The sequence below is a fragment of the Chironomus tepperi genome, unplaced genomic scaffold (genome assembly GCF_022539635.2).
Source record: "Chironomus tepperi strain 1889 unplaced genomic scaffold, CSIRO-AGI_Ctep_v1 contig_100, whole genome shotgun sequence".
Classification (NCBI taxonomy): domain Eukaryota; kingdom Metazoa; phylum Arthropoda; class Insecta; order Diptera; family Chironomidae; genus Chironomus; species Chironomus tepperi.
In genome coordinates this window covers 1761014-1771289 of record NW_027226222.1, presented here as the reverse complement: position 1 = coordinate 1771289, position 10276 = coordinate 1761014, and the positions used below count along the sequence as shown (strand labels likewise).

The 10276-nt window shown below is 30.6% G+C and overlaps 2 protein-coding genes across 3 annotated transcripts; both read right to left on the bottom strand.

The window, feature by feature from the left end:
- Positions 1-4668: 4668 nt before the first annotated feature.
- On the bottom strand, positions 4669-7489 carry Myt1 (protein kinase, membrane associated tyrosine/threonine 1). 2 transcript variants are annotated; one of them, XM_070635974.1, is made up of 5 exons: positions 7353-7489; positions 6721-7272; positions 6177-6653; positions 5702-6129; positions 4669-5615 (listed from the first exon to the last, which is right to left on the bottom strand). In XM_070635974.1, exons 1-5 carry the CDS (start codon positions 7401-7403, stop codon positions 5480-5482), a joined length of 1644 nt encoding a protein of 547 aa, XP_070492075.1. In that variant the 5' UTR covers positions 7404-7489; the 3' UTR covers positions 4669-5479. The 2 variants fall into 2 exon arrangements, with proteins under 2 accessions (XP_070492075.1, XP_070492076.1); XM_070635975.1 differs by having other exon boundaries at positions 5702-6114.
- A 755-nt stretch (positions 7490-8244) lies between these two features.
- On the bottom strand, positions 8245-10117 carry LOC139087248 (uncharacterized). The gene is made up of 3 exons (XM_070636005.1): positions 9981-10117; positions 9455-9906; positions 8245-9387 (listed from the first exon to the last, which is right to left on the bottom strand). Exons 1-3 carry the CDS (start codon positions 10031-10033, stop codon positions 8606-8608), a joined length of 1287 nt encoding a protein of 428 aa, XP_070492106.1. The 5' UTR covers positions 10034-10117; the 3' UTR covers positions 8245-8605.
- Positions 10118-10276: the final 159 nt, after the last annotated feature.

Sequence of the window (10276 nt, the reverse complement as noted above, 5' to 3'; positions counted from 1 at the left end):
TATTTATTGTGTATCTTGTTCTTACTGCAACATTTTTTTGTTTTATGCCCAAGCATTGCCCTCCTCAATAAACATTAAAATTCTTGGAAAATAAATATACTCAAACGGCAGATTATTCTTTAAGGCACATTTTCGCTAATTAGGATGCTTTGTAACCATTAATTAGCGTTATATTCGTTTGCAAAAGATGCTTCTCTATCTTTCCCTTTTACTCGTTCACTTATTTTCGAATCTACTGCCAAAAGCCAAAGGGAATAAGTACAAATAACATCCAATATTGTACCCGTAGAAAAATCAGCGCACAGAAAATTTAAAAATCAGAAAGAATACGATATGGGAAAAAAGTAAAAGGAGAATCATAAAAGTATGGGGGGTGAGGCATTTATGAGCTCTTATGACGCATTTTTGACGATATACAATTTATTTATTGAATATTCAGACCTTCTTCACAACCTTTCTTTGTTGTTTTTGTTAGATATTTAAATAGTGCGTAATAATACAATGTAAAAGTAGCTGCGGTTTGTTCTTACATGATGCGATGAGCCAGAGATAATATGATTATGATGGTCGATTGCTTTTCCTATAATTAGATTTGTATTTTAATATAAATTGCATTTGTTTTAATAAATAGATAATCGCAAAACCTTATCTAAACACCAAAGAGATGGATAAGATATCCTAATCATCCTAATTCCCTTACAACCTTTACTTTTTGAATGAACACTTAGTCCCTGTCAATTTAAATTCAACAAGAAAATTATAATTGTACTCTTTAATGATCAGTAATATTCCCTTATGACGACCCTTAAACTTAACACTAAGTTCTCAAACGAAATGACTATAGTATTAATGATACAAAAAATCTGTTATAACGGTCATTAGACATTTCAATATTATTTATTTTACATAGTTGAAAACCCCTTTTCATACAAAAATTCAGTCTGTTTTTGAACTCCAAAGAATAAACATCATTTTGAATTTATAAATCCGTAAGGAAGTCGTTTTAATTAAATTACAAATACACAATTACAAAATATAGAACTGAGCCAAAGTGAAATAAGCATTAACTGATCTTACAACTTACATGCTAACTTTATTTATTCTCATACAATTTTTCCTTCTTTTTTACGTTATTTTCGCTTATTTGTTTATATCGCATCCAAGAGATATATTGGTTAATGTTTTTTAAAAGCAGCAAGAAAAAAAAACTACATAACTGCAATATACTGTAAAATGTGAAGGAAAACAAAAGGCAACAAAGACTGTGAATCGCAATGAGAGTACCATAACATTAAATCTTTATACAACCCTTTTTACATTTCTCTTTTATTTTTTTTTTTTTCCTCTTTTATGTGGCATAAGTTGCACTTGTTAAGTTGATACGTTTAATTAGATACGGCAATCATTAATTATCAAGCAAAATGAAACGAGTGCAATAACGACGATGAGAAAAAGAGAGAAGAAAACGAAAGCAAAGAAGGCACATGAAATAAAAAAAAGTTGCAACAGTTTTGCGCGACGAGACCCACTGATCACCCATAAGAAGGCACAAAGGGCAATGAAAATGTACATTTTAATGGAATTAATTTTTTATGATATTCAAAGAGTCTACATACAATTTTGTCCTGTGCCCCTCGATTGAATTAAGCATAAAGAGGAGTAGAAAAACGGAGAGGAAATAAAGGTACAAAGTTTAAGGGAAAACAGATCAGATAACACAAATAAGTACGCGCTTATAAAAAATTCTTTAAATTTACTGACACAAAAAATAAGAAATAACAACAATATAAGGCATTCTCTCTCCTCACTCTCTACTTCTTCATTGCCTTGCGATATCTATCATTCTGCCGTTTGCTCGTAATTTTTTATTTACGATGGTATGAAAAAAATGCATGAGGAAGAGACAACAAAAAAAAAGATACGTAATGTTAATGCTCACGTGCGAAAATTACGTTCAGTCATTTAGGTAGACACAAGCTCATTTTTAAAAGTGCATCAATTATTAAGAAAAATTTATGTGGGTTCTCACAAGGGGGCCGTATGTTTCTTAAATTACATTGCGTCACTATTCATTTCATTCTTGAATATCATCAAAATAAGAACAGAATTGTTTAAAGTTTAAGGATTAAATGTTATAAGCGCATTTTAATCTGATACGATCATATCGCCGAATGTGTAATGTCTTTGGATCCTTAATTCTCAGTGACTTTGCAAGACAATGAAGACGTTAGCCACTTCCTCAGACATATCACAAAAAGAAACCCAAATCCATTAAACTGTGATGGGTACTCAAAGAGCCTCAACGAGCTTCTGATAAAATTTTGAGAATTCATAAATTCAAGATCACTTTCCCGAATGGACACAAATACGTTAGAGTTAGACATAAACTGGACATTAATTTATCATCATCTAGTTCTAACTTATTGAGTCTCAGGATTTGCTCTATTTAACCATTCCTTCGATTCCTGAACAATATATTTGACAACTGAACAATACATATACATTACCCGAGGGGGCAACTTGACATAATGGATATTAATTAACTAGACCTACGGTCGATTAATAACACTTACTCCAGAACGTTCTGTAATGTCAAGTTTTCCACTCGGGTGATTAATAATCATAAAATTTTCAGACTCCAAACTGCATGATCAATTTGACAATATAGAGCATTAAAGGTGTTAAATCGTATTTAGATTTACGATGCTCATGTGCCATTCTTATATTTAAATGCATTTCTTTCTCCTTCACTTTAGAATTTGTAAAATACTATATAAAGTGTGCTAATAAATTATGTGTGTTATTTTCGCGCGTTCAAGTAGTAAGTGCTGTTGTTGTTGTTGTTTTTTTGCACTGGGATCATCCAATTCTTTTAAATCATGCTGATATTGCTGATTTTAATGTTCTCTTCAACATGTCGTCATGTACGAAACGATGATGATGATGGCAAGCTATCAAGAAAAACGACAGTATGATAATGAGAGAATAATGTTGCGAATGTTACACTATGCAGTAAAAAAAAGCATAAAGTTCATGTTAAGATTTCAGATTGTTTGTTACCCATCAAAGTGAGATTTCTTTCTTCCATTGTTACTCTTTTTTTGTAAGGTAAAGAACTTTATTTCCATGTGCTCAAACTTCATTTTACGCTATTTGTTTTCGCAGCATTTCTCCATTTTTCTGTGCTTATAAGTATATATGATACATGACATTGGCAGTTTGTTTTCTTCAAGACGATCACAGTTTTTGTGCTTTAAAACTTGATTTACCTACATTTCAAATGTATTAAAAAAAGAGAATTTCCTTAACATTAACATGCTTTCTTCATTTGTACCGATTGCTTGCTCACATGCTTCTTTTTTTGCTTCATATATTCTTAGTCGTGAGAATATTACTTCATTAGGTCATGAACTTCATTTCGGTGGCTAAATTCTTTTATTATTTGTTCATAACTTTATTTTACTCTATTTTCAAATGGGTGTTGCTACTGATGTCACGATATGTATGATTTGTTATCCTATAAGTAGCATTAAGTAGCGATTTTACATTCTTATAAGCAGGAGATTTAGATTTTTATATTTAGATTGCATGTCCACGAGTTCTTGTATTAGATTTTATGTAAATGTCTAAATAATTTCAGAGATTCTCTTTTGCAGCTAGACTACTAATTATCAACAGGTATAACATGTTCTATCCGTTGAGATTTGAAATTCAGAACAAAAAGAAAATTAACGGACATTTAAGATTTGAAAAGTAACGAAAGTTCAAAATTCAAAGTGAAGTTCAAAGTTTGAACTCCAGAAATTTTCGAAGAGAAAAATCAAAAGAACAGTAAATTTTAAGAAGTCTCGTGCAGTAAAAAGGCAAATTTTACGGTGCATATCTCACGGATTTCAAAATCATCAACTAGTCATTTGCTTCCTTGTTTAAGAGTAATTAAAAGATTTTTAAAAATATTCAGGATAATGAATAAATGAGGAAAATTTAAGGATTACTAAGAATCTTAAAAACTACAAGAAAAAGAAACAAATTTTGTAGCGTACTTTAAGTTCTCCGAAACAATAACAACAGCAGCTTTCGTCGTGTGAACCAATTCAATTTATTAATAATTAAAAAGATTTAAATTCGTTTTATCTCTTCCTTTTCGTACTTTTTTTGTCCATTGTTTTAATCGGCTTTTGTGTCGTTGTCATGAAACCGATACAGCATTTTCTTATTTTGTGTATGAATCATACATAAGCTTGAGTGATGCTAAAAGGCACTATTTAAAAAATAAAAAAAAAAAACTTTCGTAAATTCCAGTTGCAAAATAATCGCTATCAATACCGAGAATCCGTTTTCATGATTTTTTACAGTATTCTCTTTGCAAACTTATGATTTCAATATTGAACCTTCAATTACATTACGGGAGGATGTCTCGGAGCAATCAATATTAAGAAAAACATTTTTTTTTTGTTTCGATGCGAGCCAATAAAATAAGAAGTGGAATATGAAAAATTCCTAAAACCTCAGTGTTCTCACGCATTTCTCTTGTGCTTCCGTAGAACACACAAATGATTGTTTCGTTCATTATTAGGCATCATTTAGTGTCTGCTGAAATTATTTTTAAAAGAAAGCAAAATAATATGGATATAAAGAATTCAACTTTACTTCATTTATTGTCTGTTTTGTACATATATTTATATAAATCATATCATATACTTTACGTGGATACTTTAAATCTTATTTAGAACTTTTTTTTGCTTACAGTAGTAAATTACATCTCATGTTAATATTGTATAAAAGGCGACTAATAGCTTATCACATTGATGCGTAGAAAACGGGATAATTGTTACTTTGGAATGGATTAAAATGAAGACCTTACAGCAATTGTTTACAAACTGTATGCTACGGTACATTGTTGTTAACAAAGAGTTTTGATATGTGCACTGCCATTCAGAGAAGAACAACAAAATTGACAGAAGAACCCATCTATTGCCAGAATGATGTATTTTATTGAGTACTCTACGAATACGATATCTTGGCGATAGCTGCAGATATTTAATATTCAAATTTTATGTAAATCCATCTCTACATATTGGGTATTAATCAGATCACTTTAATATATTTGTTAGAGTCAATGAAATCACAATTATTGGAGATTCTTTTAATTTATGTCAACATTATGAACAGATTCATCGAGATTCAATTTCAATTCATTTCACAATAAGATTCCAACATGCTTATTCAAATCTCATACAAGATTAATTTTAAATTTTAGTGTAAAATTCACAAAGAACCAAAAGTCCAGAAATTGGGTTTTTCGTTATAAAGGAAATGCCGGCAATTTTTTTTGTCAGACCTCCCTAAATATAAGACGTCATAAGATGCTTACAAAGCTTCATTTCATACCATTTATGGATTTTATTCCAAAGTAAAATTGTCCTCCGATAAAACGTTACGTTCGTATAACTTTAAACAGTTTATGTCTTAATTCTATTCAAATATCATCCATATCCTCATCTTTAAATAAAAGCTTCTTGCTGCAGATGAATGAATCACGATCCTGCGATATATTTCTAATTGAGCCATTTCTAGGAATAACTGGTGAGCAGAAACCGTCCTCGATTCCAAAGCTGCTAGGAAAACAGAGAAATAAGTACATTAAGGATACAACTTTCAAGAATCTCTATTAATTATCCATTGGAAGAATCTAACTTACCAAGATTTTGTCAAATCACGCCTATATTTTCGACTAGACAGTCCTTCATGTTGGTGATTAAAATGATTCAATGGGGTTGAATTGATAATTTTCAGTTCCGGCGTTACACGCGGAATTGAGTTATTTAATGTCGGTGTTACTGAACTTTCATTGTTATTGTCGTCATCAGCAGCAGAAAGTTTACTCACTCGACTATTGTTTAGAGCTTTAAAGCTACTGTCATCATCATCACTATTTTCATCGATATGTCTAACATTGATCTCTATTTTCTTACTGAATGATGATGATTTTCTAATGTTACCATTCGCATTGCTAGGCATGTTCCCTCGAAGTCTAAAGAAATCAGAAATGCAGAATGCCGCAAAAAGGAAGTATATTTTGATAATTTCTAGTCCAGTAAGGAATATTTGTTTCTGTAAATAAAAAAACTTATGTTAATGTATAGCTTTAATATCCAGATATCCAGTAAACTTACAACTTTATTGACCATTCGTGTCATTTTACGTTTGAGATAAAGATGTTTTAGATATGACATATTTAACAAGCTATTCACAGTTGGTCGCTTTTGTGGTTCTGGTTCGAGCATGGACTTGATTATTGAAAGGAGCTCTGGTGATAAAGATTTCATCTCATTGGAAATTTCTTGTGGGATTATTCCAGTACGTAAACTCTGCCATAATTTTCCGTTTGCAGGCAATTCAACATTTGATGCAAGTTCCAGCAATGTTATACCTAAGCTAAAGATATCATTAGCGAGACAATAGTTGCCTTCCAATAATTCTGGTGCAATATATCGAGAATCTCCTTCAATTGCACGACTACGATTAGAATTTTTGATGTCAAAGACTAGTCCAAAATCTGCTAGCTTGCATCTATAGTCATTCGTCAATAACACATTATCCAGCTTGATATCGAGATGAATTAAACTCTTGTCATGAAGACTTTTAAGAGCCTGCAAAATAAGATACAGTTACATATCGAAAGGTTTTAGAGGAACAAACAATAGTTATGATACTTACTAGTAACAGATCTAGGAGGAACGACCAAATAAATGATTCTGGAACTTTCTTGACTTTTTCGACATAATCCTGAACACTTCCTTGACATAATTCAACTTGCATATATAACAAATCATCTTGTTCCCAAGCTTTATACAGTGTCATACAATTTTCATTGTCCGAAAATTCTTCATATCTTCTGACTTCGTCGAGCCTTTCACGACGGTAGTTCTCGCCTCGATGTATAAATCTCATTTTTTTAATTGCATAATATTGTCCATCCTCTTTGCTTCGTACTTTGTATACCTCAGCAAAACTTCCTTCACCTATTCTCTTAATTTGATCAAAACACTGCTCAAAATACGATTCATTCTTATTTTTGTCATAAAAGCTGTTTGACAAGTCCACTGCAGTGGAATTTTTAGACTTAGGTGTTGAGGAATTCGATGACGATTCCTTGAACGAAATTCCATGCGCTTCACGGTGACCATTCTTTAATAATAAAAGACTAAATTCCTTAGGATATAGCTTCGGTGGTCGTTTAATCTTCCTGTAATCATCACGGTTATGAAACTGAAATAAAAAATGTTGCGTTATTTTTGACTATCAGCATTTTTTTAAAATAAATCATTTGAAAGCATGTTGAAACTTACTTTAAATGAATGATTTAAATTTGACTCTAATATTTCTGGCACAGGCAACATGTGTAACAATTATCTTTAACTTTATTTCCTTAATAACTATCCAAAATTAATATTTAATTCTTTTGTTTTGTTTTGCTTCTTGTAGATCTGACCGTTATTTTTTTAAAACTAAGCTCCACTTTGACTTCTACACAATTTGTTTACTTTTTTTTAATAATTTCTTTAAATGACGTTAACAGCTCGCTGGATCTAATTCATTATATCTAGTTGATTAAATTTCAATGTTTAAAGACTTAATTAAATGCAATTGATAGTTAAATAGTCAATTATGAGAATGTTTGATACTTCTTTGAGTGTAGAAGTTTAATGGGGGATCCATGTTTAAAGTTTGCGATTTTAAGTTAATTTTCAGGACCTCTCAGGAAATAAGTTCTAGAAGTTTCTAGAAAATTTTGGTTGGTATTTTGATCAAGTAGGCTTTTGATTTAAATGATTTTAATGAAATTTTAGCGTAATAAATTAAGCTAAACCTGGTGTTAAATTCTTAAGACCCCTAAAATATATCATTTATATCCACAATAGTTAAATATGAATAAATGTATGTCAATATACATTCTAGAACATCTAGTTTAATTAACTAATCTCAAATTCCAATAAAATATGAGTCAAAATAAATTCAGCCGTTCAAAAACATTCCAGTAAGAATCGATCATCCCACGATCATTCAAAAATGATCTTTTGTCCGTTAAAATTAAACTTGTTGAAAATGAAACATAACTTCCTATTTTCTTCTTATTGTAATAAAGCTTTATTTGAATCATATTTTAATAGTATTATAAATGAGTAGAGCTTAATACAAAAATATTAATCGAATCATTATTGTCTAAAGTAATCACAAGAGTTTCAAATCTTAAATGTCATGTCGAAATATCACAACATTTAAGCATATTAAGTAAATAATTAACGATGCTAGTTGTTCTTATAACAACTATATGAATTTGTTTCATATTCAAGTTTGTTTTCAACTCAATGAAACAACTGAATTTGAGATTTAAATTTGATGAGATCGATCCATCTAGTGACAAAAACACTTATATGAATGATAAATTAAAATTATACATAAATAGCATAAATTAATTTGTTTTATGATTAAAATCATTAAAGATTTTAAGATTAGGTAAAATAATAATTAAATGGCATCAACGCCACAAATATTCAGTTTTCGGACTTAAAGGAGTAAACTTAAAACTAAAATAGTTAAATTAAAAACGACTTGAAGCATATCCGATGTTCTTTGATGCTTCTAAATTCTTTAGGTCTTCCATTGTAATGATTGGCTTCTTAGGACAGTATTTAACCGTATGTGATTGATCACCGTCAGCACCGCAAATTGGACACTGATAAGCACGCAATTTTGGGCACAAAACACGTCCTTTTGAATCCTTTACTGTATGACTTCTATACAGAATTTCATCAACTCCATTATTTTTGCAGAAGACGCAATGATCATCCATTTTCTTCTTTTTATTACTGTTCTTCTTGTCCATCTTCTTCTCATTAGCAGTTCCAAATTTTTGATTTGAATTGTTTGTGTTAATTGTTAGAAGTTGGTTTTGAAGAACACCTTTTGACTGTGTTTGATGACCACGTTTTCGTCCTTGAATATTACTTCCTGCTTTGTTTTCAAACGGAATTGATGGAACTAGATACGGTGGAGGATAAATACCGTCGAATTGTATCATTTCGATATTTCCTTTAATATTATTGTAAGGTTGGAAAGGAACAGACATTGCACTAAGTTGGTGCTTTTTTGAAAGCGCAAATTTTGTTGGTTCAGTTTCGACTTTCGTTGATGCATTATTGTTGCTATTATTATATTTATATTGTTCAGATTTACGTTCAACGAAAGGTGTAGATATTGCTAATGGTTGAAAGGTTTCTTCGACTGGAGGTTCATCGACATTCTTTCCATTCATTTCAAATTCTCTCCGAATACATTCTTGCTGCATTTGGATACTTAAATCATTGGAGTACAAATCGTTGTCTATACGGATTAACAATATGACAAATAAAAATTTAGGTTATCACAATTAAATAATATAGGTACTTACAATTTTGGTCATTTGAAATTGATTCTAAGCTACTCAGAGGCGAGTAGGAAAATAAAGAGCAATCACTAAATTCATGTGATGATTGGAAGAAATTCTCAAAATCTATGAACTGTTTCGAGTTTGGATCGAACAATAAATTAACGCTTTGTTCCCAATTTAATGAGTTTTCAGGCGTTTTCCAATGCTTTGGTAATGCTGTCGATTTTTCATCAAGACTGAATGAGTCAAACCAGGAATTAAGGTCATTTTCTTTTCCACGATTATTCTCGAATTTCGAGAAATCATCAAACGATGCTTCAGACAATTTTGGTGAAATATATCCAGATGATGAAGAATAAGATCCTGTTAGATGTTTATCGATTTCAGAGTCAAGATATTCAGGAAAATAGTAAGAATTCTTCGGGCTATTCAAAGCATTGTAATTGGTTGTTTTAATTTTTAAAGCCATATTGCTAAAGATCCAGGAAAAGAAAACGTGCTTTTTTAAATTTTCATCCATTTTTTCCATTATTTCATCAATTCTTACCTTATTTTTCGTCCAAACTTGAAAAGCTTTTTTGCAAAAGGTAAGCAGCTCATAAAAGCTATTATTTTTTCTTTAAAACTTAATTAATTTAATTTTTAACATAAAATTTATTATTTTCCAAAAATCACATTCCACAGAATTAATACAAGTAAAATTACTAACACACACTCAAAAGTTCAAAAGTATTCGAATTTCGAAAATTATGTCTATTTGTCCGCTAAATTTTTCGAAATTCAGGAATTCATCAGTCATTTCAATCTTTATGGTCTATCAATGAACTGCATGCAACGTTCATC

Coding starts and splice junctions, on each gene's coding strand:
- Myt1 (XM_070635974.1), bottom strand. CDS start 7,403: ATGTTGCCTGTGCCAGAAATATTAGAGTCAAATTTAAATCATTCATTT. Junction 6,654..6,720: donor TCCTCCTAGATCTGTTACTA/GTAAGTATCATA, acceptor CTTATTTTGCAG/GCTCTTAAAAGTCTTCATGA. Junction 5,616..5,701: donor CGTGATTTGACAAAATCTTG/GTAAGTTAGATT, acceptor TTTTCCTAGCAG/CTTTGGAATCGAGGACGGTT.
- LOC139087248 (XM_070636005.1), bottom strand. CDS start 10,033: ATGAGCTGCTTACCTTTTGCAAAAAAGCTTTTCAAGTTTGGACGAAAA. Junction 9,907..9,980: donor AAGTTTGGACGAAAAATAAG/GTAAGAATTGAT, acceptor CTGGATCTTTAG/CAATATGGCTTTAAAAATTA. Junction 9,388..9,454: donor AATTTCAAATGACCAAAATT/GTAAGTACCTAT, acceptor TAATCCGTATAG/ACAACGATTTGTACTCCAAT.